The sequence below is a fragment of the Polyodon spathula genome, unplaced genomic scaffold (assembly GCF_017654505.1).
Source record: "Polyodon spathula isolate WHYD16114869_AA unplaced genomic scaffold, ASM1765450v1 scaffolds_1731, whole genome shotgun sequence".
In the NCBI taxonomy this organism is placed as follows: Eukaryota; Metazoa; Chordata; class Actinopteri; order Acipenseriformes; family Polyodontidae; genus Polyodon; species Polyodon spathula.
Window position 1 is genome coordinate 56,752 of NW_024473207.1, and position 18,249 is coordinate 75,000.

The following is an 18,249-nucleotide window of genomic DNA, read 5'->3' on the forward strand; positions in this document are numbered from 1 at the left end:
GAGAAGGGAGAGGGGGGGATGGAGAGAGAGAGAGTCAAAGCTTTATCTTAAACACAGAACATAGGGCTGGATGCATTGAGTCACTTTATTTACAAAAAAAACAGCGCACACTTTCTTTAGTTTAATTCCTAGCGGGTGTGTTTAAAATGACACGCGGTTCACAGCGACGGCTGGCTGTAACACAGCGCTACAAATGCTCTACTTTTAAAACAAAACAAAAAACACAGGACAGTAACAATGCAGTAAGACAGGACTGCGCACACAACAGGAGGATTTTGGGGGGAGACTGGGGCGGTAGCGGGGACCGCGCGCCCCCCGAAAACAGGCTCCCTCGCCTCCTCCCCGTCGGGACGGCTAAAACTTGAACTCTTTGTAGCGTTTGGCTCCTCCCCGGTTGTCTTGAGGTTGAGCTTTCCGCTTCTTTTGCTGGAGAGAGAGAGAGAGAGAGAGGAGGATGGAAAATGAATGGACAGGGACTGAGAGGTATCGCGACATGCAGGGTGTAATGTAGACTCCCCCAGGAAATGGGAGAGAGAGAGAGAGGGAGAGAAATAAAGAATCAAACTGAAAGAAGAAACTAAAAAGAAAAGACAGAAGTAACAGATAAATAAGCCACCGAGCTCGTCAGCAGCACAGGTCTGAAAGAAGAGGAAGCTCTGATAGAACCCCGATAGAGGGGTGGCGCAGCGTGGCAGCCCGCGCTCGCCTCGCTGACCCCCGGCTCTCGTACCTTCTGCTTGGCGGCGTGCTCGGCCACCATGTCGCTGAAGTCTTCCTTCTCCACCTGCGCTTGCTGCTCCCTCACGCGCTCCTCGTATTTCTGGGTCATGGCCAGGGGATCCAGCTCCAGCTCCTCTGGGGCCAAAGCCACCTCGACTCCCTGCAGCTCCTGAGCGCCGCCCCCCTTCCGACTCACCGCCTACCGGGAGAGACGCGCACACAGGGTCAGGCCAGGAATACGCACACACAGGGTCAGGCAGCCAGCGACACACACGCAGGGTCAGGCAGCCAGACACACACACACACACACACACACAGGGTCAGGCAGCCAGACACACACACACAGGGTCAGGCAGCCAGACACACACACACACACAGGGTCAGGCAGCCAGACACACACACGCAGGGTCAGGCAGCCAGACACACACACGCAGGGTCAGGCAGCCAGACACACACACAGGGTCAGGCAGCCAGACACACACACGCAGGGTCAGGCAGCCAGACACACACACGCAGGGTCAGGCAGCCAGACACACACACACAGGGTCAGGCAGCCAGACACACACACACAGGGTCAGGCAGCCAGACACACACACACAGGGTCAGGCAGCCAGACACACACACAGGGTCAGGCAGCCAGACACACACACACACACACACAGGGTCAGGCCAGGGACACACATACAGCTGTGCCTTACCACAGCGCCAACCTGGAAGGCACAGGACCAGTTACTAAAGAAAAAAGGGGTCTTTATACCAGGAGGTTTAAATCCTGGCTCAGCCACTGACTCGCTGTGTGTGCGTGTGTGTGTGTGTGTGTGTGTGAGAGATCCTGAGCAAGTCGCTGAACCTCCTTGTGCTCCGTCCTTCTGATGAGACGTAAAACAAACGAGGTCCTATTGGAAGAGACTCTGCAGCAGCAGCAGCGGTTGTTGATGAAGCAGAGTTCACCCTCCTAGTCTCTGCAAGTTGCTTTGGATAAAAGTGTCTGCTGAATGACTCATTCATAATGCATTTTATTAATTTATCCCAAGAGACTCACACAGGTGTCACAGGGCAGCGCAGGGTTACAATGCAAGCTTCATATTTAAAACACAGTGCGGTTTACAGCCAGTGCAAATAATAACACTGCTAGAATCCAATATGAACTAGGATGCCGTGTATAATAATAACACTGCTAGAATACAATATGAACTAGGATGCTGTGTATAATAATAACACTGCTAGAATCCAATATGAACTAGGATGCCGTGTATAATAATAACGCTGCTAGAATCCAATATGAACTAGGATGCCGTGTATAATAATAACGCTGCTAGAATCCAATATGAACTAGGATGCCGTGTATAATAATAACGCTGCTAGAATCCAATATGAACTGGGATGCCGTGTATAATAATAACGCTGCTAGAATCCAATATGAACTGGGATGCCGTGTATAATAATAACGCTGCTAGAATCCAATATGAACTAGGATGCCGTGTATAATAATAACACTGCTAGAATACAATATGAACTAGGATGCCGTGTATAATAATAACACTGCTAGAATCCAATATGAACTAGGATGCCGTGTATAATAATAACACTGCTAGAATCCAATATGAACTGGGATGCCGTGTATAATAATAACGCTGCTAGAATCCAATATGAACTGGGATGCCGTGTATAATAATAACGCTGCTAGAATCCAATATGAACTGGGATGCCGTGTATAATAATAACGCTGCTAGAATCCAATATGAACTGGGATGCCGTGTATAATAATAACACTGCTAGAATCCAATATGAACTGGGATGCCGTGTATAATAATAACGCTGCTAGAATCCAATATGAACTGGGATTCTGTGTATAATGAGATGTTTGAACTTACCGAAGAGACGTCGTAGATGTGGGTGGAGCCCATCATCGCCATCCCCACCGAGGCCGGCCTCTTCTCGGGCAGGACCGTGAACAGCTGGGGCGTCTCGTTGCTGCGGAGGAGGAAGAGGGGGAGGAGGGTCGTGAAAGCGTCCCGACGGCTCGCTGCGTTTTCCAGTCTCTGCCGTTATCAATGCCCACAGGTTTGTGTGAGCCCCCTGCAGGCGAACGAACTCCACTCCCAAAGCGGAGTGAAAGCTGCCGAATGATACCAGGCTGCAACAGACTGGATTCAACCAAGCTTCGGAGTTAACCCCTTCCCACCCATCTACTCAACGAAAGGCTATGTTAACAAAAAATACCGAAGTTCTGTTTACTACATACGCAACGTCAAAAGAAACTGATCAAAAATATTTGGATAAAATTCACTAGCTGTGATCAAAAAACGGCAAACTCTGTTTCAGAGCAGGCGCAGTGACTTTGTATCGTGCTGATTAACAACTGACATCACGAAGATGCTGCAGAATGATCTGTCCATCTCGGGCAGGTGTTGTGACTCTTGGTCTCCCGGTTGGCGTCCTGTCATTGACAGAGCGTGTCTGGTTCTACCGTCTCGCCGGGTTTGAAATCGCTGGCTGCGAGCGCCCGAGACGGAGAGCCACAGCCCGCTGCCCCAGCCCAGCCTCCAGCGTGCCGATCGCACGAAGGCGCTGCTCTCTCGACAGACGGCGGTGTTTTTCTGTGATTTTTTCTTTATTGCTTTTATTCAAGCTTGCAAGTCAGCAGCTGAAATCGCTCCACATCCAGCGTCCAACCAACTGTCTCACTAATTAGGAGATCAATTAAGCGCTTCAGTCATAGTCACTCAAGAGGATGTCACGAAGGATCGAGCAATTAAAAACATTGTCAGTGTCCATCATTTATATACCTTATTTTGTTTCGAAAATAAATCTGTTATAACAGTGAGAAATTTCTTTTGATGCTTATTTTGTCTCAATCCTAAAATTATAAGCAATGCAAACCTTTCGGCCACAGCTGCAGATGATCACAAAACACAGATCTATCCATCCATCTATCTACCTTTACACACACACACATCTATCCATCCATCTATATATCTTCACACACACACATCTATCCATCCATCTATGTATCTTCACACACACAATGTCTCTGCTGTATATTTTTAAGCGACAACAGTAAGTATATTTAAAGCTATTCTTACAGGAAGAGGATTTTCAGTTCATTTTAAGTTTTTACACAGCAAGGTGTGAATTTCAGGGAAACTCGTGAAAGTGAAATCAAGCCCAGTCTCCGGGATAGTTACCCGTCCATGGCTTCCTCGATTTTCTTCTTTCGGAGTTCGATGAGCTCCGGGGTCTCCATCCCGGCCGGGACAGACGTGAATCCTCCAGGAGTGATGAGCCCGCTGGGAAAGAAGAGAATTGCACCGTGAACACACAGCATAAACCCCGCCCCCATCGGAACTGCCCCGTGAACACACAGCATAAACCCCGCCCCCATCGGAACTGCCCCGTGAACACACAGCATAAACCCCGCCCCCATCGGAACTGCCCCGTGAACACACAGCATAAACCCCGCCCCCATCGGAACTGCCCCGTGAACACACAGCATAAACCCCGCCCCCATCGGAACTGCCCCGTGAACACACAGCATAAACCCCGCCCCCATCGGAACTGCCCCGTGAACACACAGCACGCCCCCATCGGAACTGCCCCGTGAACACACAGCATAAACCACGCCCCCATCGGAACTGCCCCGTGAACACACAGCATAAACCCCGCCCCCATCGGAACTGCCCCGTGAACACACAGCATAAACCCCGCCCCCATCGGAACTGCCCCGTGAACACACAGCATAAACCCCGCCCCCATCGGAACTGCCCCGTGAACACACAGCATAAACCCCGCCCCCATCGGAACTGCCCCGTGAACACACAGCATAAACCCCGCCCCCATCGGAACTGCCCCGTGAACACACAGCATAAACCACGCCCCCATCGGAACTGCCCCGTGAACACACAGCATAAACCCCGCCCCCATCGGAACTGCACTGTGAACACACACTCTAAACCCCGCCCCCACTGAAACCTGCTACGAATCTGCAGCTGACCTGTCCGCAGGGGTGATGAAGCCGGTCTCGTCTGGCTTCTCCTCATCGCTCTCCTCCTCCTCCTCCTCTTCCTCGCTCGACTCTTCGTCAGAGGCCTCCAGCTCTCCCCAGGGGGTGCGGTCGACGTCCTCTTCCTCCGTCTTCGCCTGAAAACAAAAACGGGCAGATAAAATGATCTTAATAAACGGGTCTATGAAAACAGCTTTAAAAGGTAACTTATTTTTTTTAGCATTTATATTTATGTATTCAGCAGGTGCCTGCTTTATCCCAGGAGACTCACACAGGTGTCCCAGGGCAGGGTTACAATGCAAGCTTCATATTTAAACACAGCGCAGCTATCTTTAAAAAACACTAAATAAGATGCATCAAGCTAGGATTACAATTCACAGCTGCATTAAATTCAGGATTCACATTTATAAACACAGTGTAAGAATTAGTAGAGAGACAAGGCGTGGGACAGTACCTGGAAGTCTCCAGCGTTGGTCCCGAAGACGTCTCCGTACAGAGGCTTGCCCATCTCGTCCACGGGGGGTTTGCCCCAGCCCCCTGCGTGGTACCCGAACAAGCACCCCTGCAAAAACGACAGTGAGCACCCAGGCGGTAAGGTCTCCACTGTGGAACCAGCGCGGCACAGCCGTGCCCAGCCTGACAGCCGGAGCGCAGGACAGCTCTCCGGCAGGTTCACTAAACCAGACACCTGCTTGAGGGAAACATGCAGGAGGAGACTAGACAAGCTAGCCTGTCCCTTGAAGAGAAACCAGATCCGAGCACAGAATTCAGAAAGCAGAACCACACGCCCAGTCACTCCCGTTAAGCAAACGTTCAAAGGCATGCATGAACTTACACACACACACACACACAGCTGTCTATATAAATTTCTAATAAAGCCATGTATCTGTTTCTCAGACACGAGTGCTGAGGAGTCTTTCAGGGTTACTGTGCGCCCAGGTGACCGCAGAGCTGCAGCCTCACAGGACTGTCACAGTGCAGCTTACCTCCGGGATGGGAGAGTTGAGTCCAGGGATCTTCAGGTTGGGGTAGGAAGGGGGGGGCCCGTACCGCTGCATGGCGATCAGCCAGGGAGGGGGGACCTTGTGGGAGTTCTGCAGCAAGAGACACACAAAAAAAAAAAATCAAAATCGATCCATTTTATTTTGCAGCCAGGAGAAATTGCCGCCGTGTCGTTTACAAGGTGGGATGCTTCAATTGCGATTTTTTTCAGACTGTAGGAACACACGGGTCACGTCAGGGCTGGGAATGAGATTCCCGCTGCACAGCAGTGTGATCCAGTCCTGCTTTCACTAGGAGTTTAATAATAAAACACACCTGTGATTGTTAGCTAGACACACTGGGGACTGATCAAGCTGGTAGCAAAACCTGGACTGGATCACACTGCTGTGGAACGGGAGTCTTATTCCCAGCCCTGCATTTGAACTTGACTGGGATTACAGTAACGCGGTTCATGCTATCCCAGTGCATCTTGTATAGAGCGCCCCCTCCCTTCACACCACAGCATCCCGGAGAGCCGTGCGAAACTCGAAGACAAAAACAGGAGTGCTCACCACACTGCAGCTACAAGACATTACTTGCAAGCACATTTACAAAAAACACGTTTTCAATTTAGATTTTCAGCGTTTCAACCCGACCGACAACGGTCGTTCCAGGACAGAGTCCCACAGACGAGGGGCACAGCAGAGGATCGCTTCTACTCCACTTGATTTAAAACTAGAAGTAGTTCTGCATTTTCAGATCCTCAAAGCAGCGAACAGGAAAACACAAGAGATGGCGGCGGTCCTTAGAGAAAGAACGACCATCATCCAAAAACGTCTTTCCATTCCCCAAACCCAGACAGTTTCCCATAAAAAAAACAATAAGGAATACAAAATGAAAGATCTCCCTTACTGGTCCGACCGGCATTCCCAGAGCGTTCCGCAGTTCATCCGAAAGATCTCCTGGCTTCTTCTCTTTCAGTCTCGTCTCAAACTCCTTACCCTGAAAAAAAAAAAACACACACAGCCAGCGCTTTACCTTCAGCCTCTCGGCAGTCAAGCAGAGATTCAGGCAAATACTAGACAGAGGTGAGGAGAACGAGGCGGGGGGTGGGGGGTGGGGGACGTACGCTGGTTTTGAAAGACTTGGCACTCCCAGCATATACTCTGAGACAGGCTCGAGGTCTTACACGTGTAACTTGAGGAGCGAAGGCATTTCTCTAGAACAGCAGCCGCTATCGAAATATTAGCCAGATCACACAGCTGGGGTTACGCCAAGGCACTGTTTCTACAGCCTGATTGCTGAGCTGCCAGCGGTGGCATTTTGAAAGCCTGGCCCATGGCACCCTACCTCGTAGTACAGGTCCCCGTGGATCGTCAGCTTAGGCTTCATCTGCCACTTGAAGAAAGCGTCGTGCAGCTTCTGGTAATCAATATCGATCTTGCCCATCTTGGGGCGAACCTTCTCTCTCATTTTCGTCTTCATGGTTTTTGCCTCTTCCTGTTTAAAAAAAAAAAAAAAAAAAAAACACACATTCTTAAAACAGAATTCAGAGGATCGCAATCATCCACAGGGATGGGATTGAGACTCCTACTGCACAGCGGTGTGATCCATTCCGGGTTTTCCCTGCTAGCAGCTTGATCAGCCCCCAGTGTGTCTAGCTAACAAGCTCAGGTGTGTTTGATTATTAAACTCTTAGTGAAACCAGGACTGGATCACACTGCTGTCTCAGATGTAACTGATGTACGAGTTATGGGTCATGCAAGCCCCCCCCCCCCGTGCCCCCACCTTCTCCTGCAGTGCCTCCCTCATCTCCTGGATTCCCGTCCTCTTGATGAAGTCGGGCAGCTCGAAGGGCGGTTTCTCGATGCCCCTCTTGCCCTGCAGGTACTTCCTCTTGAAGCACCAGTGTCGTGGCACGGGCACCGTGTTCCGCGTGGCTTTCAGGTGGACCAGCAGCTTGGGCTCCTGAGCCGTGACGTCGTGCATCTCAACCACGTCGGGACGCGCCACCAGCTAGCGGAAACAAACAAACATGCGTTAGTGACACACACACACACACAGACACACTGAAACACACACACACAGACACAAACACACACACACAGACACACTGAAACACACACACACACACACAAAAACACACACACACACACTGAACACACACACTGAAACACACACACACACACTGAAACACACACACACACACAACACACACACTGAAACACACTGAAACACACACACACACGGACACACTGAAACACACACACACACACACTGAAACACACACACACACACAAACACACACACACACTGAAACACACACACACACACACACACACACACACACACACACACACACACACACACGGACACACTGAAACACACACACACACGGACACACTGAAACACACACACACGGACACACTGAAACACACACACACACACACACACTGACACACACACACACACACACACACACTGAAACACACACACACACACGGACACACTGCCCACCTGCTTCAGCTCTGCGACCGTCAGCCTGTTCATTCTCCGCAGCTTCTTCTTCGACATCTTGCTAACGTCACGTCTCAGGTCCTAAAAGAAAAAACCCAAAACACTGCTTGTTATTAAATGAGTCTTGCAGAGGAGGCTTTAATCCAGAGAGACTCGCAGAGACCAGGAGGGTGAACTCTGCTTCATCAACAACCGCTGCTGCTGCTGCAGAGTCTCTTCCAATAGGACCGCGTTTGTTTGACATCCGAAGGACGGAGCACAAGGAGGTGAAGTGACCTGCTCAGGATCACACACACACACACACACACACACACACACACACACAGAGAGAGTCAGTGGCTGAGCCAGGATTTGAACCTCCTGGTATCGAGCCCCCTTTTCTCTAACCGCTGGACCAGCCAGCCTCCTTCTAGATCTGTGGATCCGCCCCTCTGCACGGCGATCAGCCAGGGAGGGGGGTCCTTGTGGGAGTGCTACAGCAAGAGCCACGCGTTATCTGTTCTGCGCACGCTATCCGTTTCTCGATCCCCGTACCTCATCGCTGTCGTCGTCCGAGTCGCTGTCTTTCTTCTCCTCCTCGAATCCCTTCTTTTTCACTGCCGCCGCCGCTTCCAGTTTATCTGTCTTTTCAGGCTCTTTCTCCTTCTCTTTCTTCACATCGTCGGTGAGCTGTCGGGAGAGAGAGAGAGAGCGAGAGAGAGAGAGGAGACGAGAGAGAGAGAGAGAAAGAGACAGAGAGAGAGAGGGAGGTAAAGACACAGGCTCTTCATTCAGGATTAGGGGCGGCGCTGACTCGTAAAATCACTGTTTTGTGTATAGAGGCGTAAAGCCTTCAAAATAATAAAAAAAAGATTTAAAAGTCACACGAAGAGCAGTCACGAAAACGGCAACACGCGTTCATCCAGTTTCAACGTCTGCTGACTGTTTCAAACGCAACGCCATCCCACAATCCCCCAGTGACCCTCCCCCCACCCCCGCAAACTCAAATCAAACATTGCCAAATACACTCAACATACAGAAATATTGAAACTCTGTCTGTCTAACAACCCTGAACTGACCTTGAAGGCCTCGAAGATCCTCTTGAAGAAGATGAAGTTGGGGTCCAGGATCTCAGGCTCCTCCGCAACGTACTCGATCTCCACCTCCGCGGGGTCCGCCCCCTTCCCCTTCTCTCCCTCCTCCTTCTGCCCATTCTCTCCGCTCGCCCTCTTCTGCTCCCTCTTCTTCTTCTTCTTCCTGTTCCTCCTCTTTCGGTTTTTCTTTTGAAAAAAAAAAAAAAAACAGAGAAACGAGGCCGGTCAGTGTCTCCTCTCCCCTCTACTGCCACGGCTGCAGTTACTGTAACACGATGGACGAGACCTAGCAGCCAGACAGCTTTAAACAGTGTAACCAGCCAGTAACCTGAAGCCAGGAGTCCCAGTACAGGTCAGGCATCTCCACCAGCAGATTCCCCCCAGTCTCGTCTTCTCACGCCCGCGCCAGGGGTGCCCGCTGCCCTCCGTGTTGCTGTTGTTATCAGTACTGTGTTTTAAACGCACGACGGCGAAAAAAATCCTGCCACCAGGATTCCTCGCCATTTTCGAAACCTCGTGAGGATGCGCGATTTCGTTATAAGACAATCGCACCTCCTTCTCACACCCCTGCCGACTCTGCCCGACGGGTAGCGAGATCGTTAACCTCTCGGACAGACTTTAAAACAGCTGCGGCTCGGGTCTCTAGTCGTTTTTTTCTCCGGAAAAAGCAGAGAAAACCTTTCAACGGCCAAGTGAGACCGACAGGAGCCGGACAAAAAAGGGCTGTGTCTGATCGCCCCGTCCCCTACAGAGATAACACAGCCACAAAGGAGAGAGCTGCTTCCGCACCCAGCGCTCAAAGAATATCACAGACACCTGCAGGGCTTTCTGAGATGTTACAGTAAGAAAATAATGACTCGGATCGGATTATTGAGGAGTTTGGTGATAAAACGAGCGATCAGTTTATCAGCGCGCACGTCTATAAAGAGGCATGTGATAAACGCAGAGAGCAAGGGGTGGGGCCTGGCTGGAGACGCAGGGCCCGAGCCGCAGATCGATCGGCGACGACCAGGACTAGCGCTGCCTGAGCCCATCATTCGGATCAATAAATGAAATCCGTTCAGCGTTGCAAGCTGTCCCAGTTCGAGGACTCTCTTGCCGAGCGTCCCCCAGCGGACTCACTTCTTTTTTGGACGCAGTCGTCTCGTCCTCCTCCGTCTCGGACATGCTGGCGGCTGGGGATTTGCCCTCCGTTTCCATTTCCCTGTCCTCCTCTTCTGGGGGGAAAAAAAAAAAAAAAAAAAAAAAAAACACAGAACCAATCGGGTTAAAAAAATTTAAAAAAGCTTTCAAAAGATCCGCAAACACTCAGTTAAAAACTTCATTCTAAAAAAAAGCTTACAATGCAAGCTTCAAGATAAACAAACATAGCAGTTATAATAATAACACTGCTAGAATCCAATATGAACTAGGATGCCGTGTATAATAATAAATAGCAATATGAACTGCCGTGTAGATAATAACACTGCTAGAATCCAATATGAACTGGGATGCCGTGTATAATAATAACGCTGCTAGAATCCAATATGAACTAGGATGCCGTGTATAATAATAACGCTGCTAGAATCCAATATGAACTAGGATGCCGTGTATAATAATAACACTGCTAGAATCCAATATGAACTGGGATGCCGTGTATAATAATAACACTGCTAGAATACAATATGAACTAGGATGCCGTGTATAATAATAACACTGCTAGAATCCAATATGAACTAGGATGCCGTGTATAATGATAACGCTGCTAGAATCCAATATGAACTGGGATGCAACCAGTTAGGATCACAGTGAGTTATATCTACAATGTTAGCAGTGCAATGACAGCGCCTCTCAGCTGAGGGTCCAGTAACATGGTGCTGAGGTCAGGCAATTTATTGTAGAATTATATTGTAAATCTTGTGGCTGCAGCCAGTGAAAATGGAGTAGAATTCAGTCGGGGGGTCGAATCGTGGGATACCTGGCGGGACTGTGCTGAGCTGCTCCTGTCTCATCTCCTTCAGCTGCAGGATCTTCTCCAGGGCTTGTGGGATCTTAGGACCAACCATTCCATCATCTCCCTGGAAACCAGACACACACAGTGTCAGAGAGACAGAACTTCAAACCATTCCATCATCTCCCTGGAAACCAGACACACGCACGCAGGCACGCACTCGCACACACAGGATTGCACTCAGGAGAAGGCAGCGTGGCGCGCATTCACAAGCTTGGAAAAACGTGTCCACACCTCTCTCAGGTCCTCTCCGGGGGGAGGAGGGGGGGCTCTCTGTCTCTGGCCGGGGGGGGCGAGCGACAAGCCCGGGGGTCCCAGCGAGACTCCAGGGGGCGGGGGGGCGCCGGAATTACCTGCAAAAACAAACAGGACTGCGTTAGAACCGTGAATTCTCCGCTACTTTCTGCCGTGCTCCACTCTGCTGTTTTAACCTCAGAAGACACCGTTATAAAAGTATTACAGATTATTACGTTTACTTTTACTGTATCAGATGCATTTCTCTGTATTTGAACTATGCGTTTTTTTCCTGTTGTTACTATCTTAAAAAGCTCTTTGGGATGGCGGTCCGCTATATAAAGACCGATCGAGTGATTTGAAGCGCTAACGTTCCTGTCGCACGGCTGTCCTCAGCAGGTCCAAAACGGTTTGCACCCAACACTTCACCATATCAATTATTTATTTTGTGCCTGTGCTATAATTTTTTTTTCACGCGCAAATTTTGATTTTGTAGTGTTTTGGGTTTTTTTTTTCATATATGTATATTGCCACTCTTCAAACAGAGGCATGCTGATTATTTCAGTCTTTAAAAATCAACCTTTATTTTATATAGCGCCTTTCACAGCGGACCGCCGTCGCGAAGCGCTCTGCAGGACGCTGCAACAACAAGAAGAAAATCCACAATGCTTCAAAACACACAGAAATGCACTACAGCAGATTCACGATCGTTTTAGACTTTTAATGACTTTGCGCATTCGCCGATCTAAGAGCCAGCTTTTGTCGGTCTGGACTTCGCTTTTAAAAAGGCACGGGATATACAATGTTTTATAAATATTATAAAAAGCGAGCGAATAGAGTCAGGAGAGGAACAGCTGAGGCACTGTAGCCTGTTTGCATCGGGCGTGCAGGGAACAGAAAACTGTTTGCTAGGGCTTCTGAAAGCTGCACTGGTGTGGTGGCTAACCCTTGCCCTGCGGACTCACCTCGATGGGGCATTTGAGGGATCTGGGGCATGGGGGGCATCTGAGGAATTGGAGGCATCTGGGGACCGGTCCCTGGGTCCGGACCCCGGGGTCCCGGGACCGCTTGCTGCATCTTAGCCCGTTCTTGCTCCTGCCTCTCGTGTTCCAGTAACACAGCAGCCTGGAGGCACACAGACAGGGGGAGGGTTAGAAACAGCACAGAGACAATGCCAGTGAAACGCCAGCCTCACCCAGCACCTCCGCGGGACAAAGGAATTCTGCAGCGTCTCCGCAAGGAGATTTAAAAACAGAGAAACAATAAATAATAAAAGCAGGCTCTTACCCTCTTCTGCTGCTCGAGCAGTTCCTGGTCTTTCATGTGCTCTTCGAGGGAGCGTTCGTTTCCCTAGGGAGGGAGAGAAGGGAAAGTGAGACAGTCCAGTTACTTACAAATAAATCTGCAAGAAATTACTGACGGGAACATGGTTCATGAATATATAAAAAAAAAAAAAACACACACACAGTATAATGACTAGGTGCCCCCAGCTTCATAAAACTATATCATTTTTATATATCTATATAACTATCTATCTACAGTATCTATCCATCTATCTACAGTATCTCTCTATATACAGTATCTATCTACATTATCTATGTATATACAGTATCTATCTATATACAGTATCTACCTATTTATCTACAGTGTCAACCTATCTATACCTATCCACAGTATCCATCTATATCTATCTATCTACAGCATCTACCTATATATAAAACAAAACAAACAAACAAACAAACAAAACACAAAAAAACACAGTTGGATAGATAAAAGGTAGACTACATTCTGATGCTTTTAAATTACCCCCCCCCACCCCCCCACCCTATCAAGGCACGAGCCTCGATGTGCCGGAGGGTCGTTTCTCGTTCCCAGCCTTGTCTCCTGTGCCTCGGGGTCTGATCAGGTCTGTACCTGCTGCTGCTGCTGCTGCTGCTGCGCTCTCCCCTCCTGCTGCAGCAGCAGGGCGGCGCGATGCTGGGCGATCTTCAAGCGGTCTTCGTCCGACAGATTCGTGGGGTCGATGACGGGAAGCCGCAGTGGGGGGGGCATGCCCGGAGGTGGGGGGCCCACCAGACCCAGGGGAAACCCCAGCGCCATCCCCTGGGGAATCCCGGGGGGCAACCCCATGGAGTGGGGGGGCACGGGCATGCCAGGCATCTGGGGAGGGAGAAGGAAGGCGGGTAATGAAAACCAGGCTGGGAATCTGACTCCTATTGCACAGCGGTGTGATCCAGTCCAGGTTTCACTGCTACCAGCTTGATCAGCCCCCAGTGTGTCTAGCTAACAAGCTCAGGTGTGTCTGATTATTAAACTCCTAGTGAAAGCAGGACTGGATCACACTGCTGTGCAGCAGGAGTCTGATTATTAAACTCCTAGTGAAAGCAGGACTGGATCACACTGCTCTGCAGCGGACAGACCACTAGTCGCTGACTCTTCTATTAAACTCCTATTTTATGATTTTTGCAAGCAGGTAATTCAGTTACTTAAATATTGTCTTTTTTTTTTTAAATAAATAAATGTCTCCCCCAAGCCTCACCTGCACAGGTGAAGATCCAGGTTTGTCTGCATCATCGCTTCGGAAAACTGGCTTAGTGAGCAGAATGCCAGTCTGAAAATGACAGGAAATACATTGCGCAGTGTGAATAATAACACTGCTAGAATCCAATATGAACTAGGATGCCGTGTATAATAATAACGCTGCTAGAATCCAATATGAACTAGGATGCCGTGTATAATAATAACACTGCTAGAATCCAATATGAACTAGGATGCCGTGTATAATAATAACGCTGCTAGAATCCAATATGAACTGGGATGCCGTGTATAATAATAACACTGCTAGAATCCAATATGAACTAGGATGCCGTGTATAATAATAACACTGCTAGAATACAATATGAACTAGGATGCCGTGTATAATAATAACACTGCTAGAATACAATATGAACTAGGATGCCGTGTATAATAATAACACTGCAGGTAATTCAGTTACTTAAATATTGCCGTGTATAAATAATAACGCTGCTCCCCCAATATGAACTGGGATGCACAGTGTATAATAATAACACTGCTAGAATCCAATATGAACTGGGATGCCGTGTATAATAATAACACTGCTAGAATCCAATATGAACTGGGATGCTGTGTATAATAATAACACTGCTAGAATCCAATATGAACTGGGATGCCGTGTATAATAATAACACTGCTAGAATACAATATGAACTAGGATGCCGTGTATAATAATAACACTGCTAGAATCCAATATGAACTGGGATGCCGTGTATAATAATAACACTGCTAGAATCCAATATGAACTAGGATGCCGTGTATAATAATAACGCTGCTAGAATCCAATATGAACTAGGATGCCGTGTATAATAATAACACTGCTAGAATACAATATGAACTAGGATGCCGTGTATAATAATAACACTGCTAGAATCCAATATGAACTAGGATGCCGTGTATAATAATAACACTGCTAGAATCCAATATGAACTAGGATGCCGTGTATAATAATAACACTGCTAGAATCCAATATGAACTAGGATGCCGTGTATAATAATAACACTGCTAGAATCCAATATGAACTGGGATGCCGTGTATAATAATAACACTGCTAGAATCCAATATGAACTAGGATGCCGTGTATAATAATAACACTGCTAGAATCCAATATGAACTAGGATGCCGTGTATAATAATAACGCTGCTAGAATCCAATATGAACTGGGATGCCGTGTATAATAATAACACTGCTAGAATCCAATATGAACTAGGATGCCGTGTATAATAATAACACTGCTAGAATCCAATATGAACTAGGATGCCGTGTATAATAATAACACTGCTAGAATACAATATGAACTAGGATGCCGTGTATAATAATAACACTGCTAGAATCCAATATGAACTAGGATGCCGTGTATAATAATAACACTGCTAGAATCCAATATGAACTAGGATGCCGTGTATAATAATAACACTGCTAGAATCCAATATGAACTAGGATGCCGTGTATAATAATAACACTGCTAGAATCCAATATGAACTAGGATGCCGTGTATAATAATAACACTGCTAGAATCCAATATGAACTAGGATGCCGTGTATAATAATAACACTGCTAGAATCCAATATGAACTAGGATGCCGTGTATAATAATAACACTGCTAGAATCCAATATGAACTAGGATGCCGTGTATAATAATAACACTGCTAGAATCCAATATGAACTAGGATGCCGTGTATAATAATAACGCTGCTAGAATCCAATATGAACTGGGATGCCGTGTATAATAATAACACTGCTAGAATCCAATATGAACTGGGATGCCGTGTATAATAATAACACTGCTAGAATATATGAACTAGGATGCCGTGTATAATAATAACGCTGCTAGAATACAATATGAACTAGGATGCCGTGTATAATAATAACACTGCTAGAATCCAATATGAACTGGGATGCCGTGTATAATAATAACGCTGCTAGAATACAATATGAACTGGGATGCCGTGTATAATAATAACACTGCTAGAATCCAATATGAACTAGGATGCCGTGTATAATAATAACACTGCTACAATATGAACTAGGATGCCGTGTATAATAATAACACTGCTAGAATCCAATATGAACTAGGATGCCGTGTATAATAATAACACTGCTAGAATCCAATATGAACTGGGATGCCGTGTATAATAATAACGCTGCTAGAATACAATATGTACAAACAGTTGACCCCCCTAGTCTCTGCAAGTCGCTTTGGATAAAAACCTCAGCTAAATGACTAAAATTAATAATATTTGGCAGGTTTAACATTTCAAAAACCACCAGGGACCGAGTCAAGTAGGAAGTCACTAGCTGAAAAGCCAGTGCACCTGGCTTTGGTCGTTACAGTTTTATGTGATAATAAGACATTATGAAAGAGAGGGGTAGGGAAGGTTAGGATTATCGATTATATATTCAACCAACCTGCATGTTGTAGCTTTTCAGCCGATCGATCATTTCCTCCCTCGGACCTGAGGAGAGAGACAGAAAACGTCAAGAGTGTAAGAAAATCAGACGCGGGGTCTTCTTTGTATTTACATTAAGGGCATCCGTTCGGTGTATCGATCACAATCAATCGATCGATTCCTGGATGTACAGGAGGGCTGAAAACGCAGCACAATAAACAAACAAGAGCCTGTAAAATAAACAGATTCCGATGGAGACTGAAGGAAAGAAAAAAAAAGGGGGGGGGGGGTCAAAAAATTAAGTCAAATTAGCGTTTGTCTCATTTAACTGATGACTTTAACAGCCACAAATCAGAGCTGTTGAATAATAACGCTTAATGCATTACCATTGCGCGTCTACCGACTTAAAAACAATAAATAAATACATACGATGAAACTGTGTATTGACGTCAAAAGGAGTTTTTAACCCGCCGTTGCTCCCCCGCTAAACTCGGGGTTCTCTCCGGCCGGCCGCTGCACTGGAGCCCCGAGGCTTGCCAGGCCTTCACCGGCCCCGCTCCGTTAATCTTACCCGCGATCGGGGCTCCGATTTCGGCCAGCTTCGCCTGCAGCTCCTGGACGCTCCAGGTGTTCAGCGGGGCGGCTGGGCTGCCCAAATCGGGCGGGTTCTGCTCGGTTCCGGGCGGTCCGTCGGTCGCCATGGCCGGTTCGGCTTCTCAAACACACGCGTTCACCGAGACGCGAAGGAGAGCATCACGGGAACTCGAGTCCCTTTTGACTGAGGCAGGAAAAAAAAACTACAACTCCCAGAATCCCCAGAGTCTGCGGGGCTCCAGCGAAGGAGAGCATCACGGGAACTCGAGTCCCTTTTGACTGAGGCAGGAAAAAAAAAACTACAACTCCCAGAATCCCCGGAGTCTGCGGGGCTCCAGCGAAGGAGAGCATCACGGGAACTCGAGTCCCTTTTGACTGAGGCAGGAAAAAAAAAACTACAACTCCCAGAATCCCCGCAGAGTCTGCGGGGCTCCAGCGAAGGAGAGCATCACGGGAACTCGAGTCCCTTTTGACTGATTTACAGGAAAAAAAAACTACAACTCCCAGAATCCCCGGAGTCTGCGGGGCTCCAGCGAAGGAGAGCATCACGGGAACTCGAGTCCCTTTTGACTGAGGCAGGAAAAAAAAACTACAACTCCCAGAATCCCCGGAGTCTGCGGGGCTGCGAAGGAGAGCATCACGGGAACTCGAGTCCCTTTTGACTGAGGCAGGAAAAAAAAACTACAACTCCCAGAATCCCCGGAGTCTGCGGGGCTCCAGCGAAGGAGAGCATCACGGGAACTCGAGTCCCTTTTGACTGAGGCAGGAAAAAAAAACTACAACTCCCAGCTCGCTGGATGCATAAGATCGCATTAGTGTTCTCGGTTTTGTTTTTTTGTTTTGTTTTGTTAAGTTTCTCAGTTCAAAAAAGTGATATTTCGGTCGAAAGAACACGTTGTAACTTTGTGTCCGGGTTTGTTTCAAAATAACCGTGACTTATTTTCAAATCTCTTCGCGGAGGTGCTGAAATTCACAGTATAAATACGGATGTTTTATTAGTTTATTAATTAATTAATTTTTAGTTATTTATTTTTAATTCTGTCGGTGCTGTGCGTCGGTCCGAAATTTAACTTCACCGGTATTAACGGGCGCATTAAATTATATTACAATTATGAAGCGGTGCTGAGTTTGAAACTCTTGTTTTAAAATTAAAATAGGATTGCATCGTCTTCA

At 47.7% G+C, this 18,249-nt stretch overlaps 1 protein-coding gene across 3 annotated transcripts; it reads right to left on the reverse strand.

The window, feature by feature from the left end:
- Positions 1 to 67: 67 nt before the first annotated feature.
- Positions 68 to 17,243, reverse strand: sf3b2 (splicing factor 3b, subunit 2). Of its 3 annotated transcripts, none has more exons than XM_041243375.1 (22): positions 17,054 to 17,243; positions 16,502 to 16,548; positions 14,058 to 14,129; positions 13,436 to 13,678; positions 12,806 to 12,868; positions 12,484 to 12,643; positions 11,519 to 11,637; positions 11,252 to 11,351; positions 10,417 to 10,511; positions 9,280 to 9,480; positions 8,756 to 8,890; positions 8,222 to 8,302; positions 7,493 to 7,720; positions 7,055 to 7,204; positions 6,617 to 6,706; positions 5,710 to 5,817; positions 5,178 to 5,285; positions 4,715 to 4,860; positions 3,909 to 4,010; positions 2,595 to 2,694; positions 731 to 919; positions 68 to 426 (listed from the first exon to the last, which is right to left on the reverse strand). In XM_041243375.1, exons 1-22 carry the CDS (start codon positions 17,181 to 17,183, stop codon positions 355 to 357), a joined length of 2,739 nt encoding a protein of 912 aa, XP_041099309.1. In that variant the 5' UTR covers positions 17,184 to 17,243; the 3' UTR covers positions 68 to 354. The 3 variants fall into 3 exon arrangements, with proteins under 3 accessions (XP_041099309.1, XP_041099308.1, XP_041099307.1); XM_041243374.1 differs by having other exon boundaries at positions 10,417 to 10,508; positions 13,433 to 13,678; XM_041243373.1 differs by having other exon boundaries at positions 13,433 to 13,678.
- Positions 17,244 to 18,249: the final 1,006 nt, after the last annotated feature.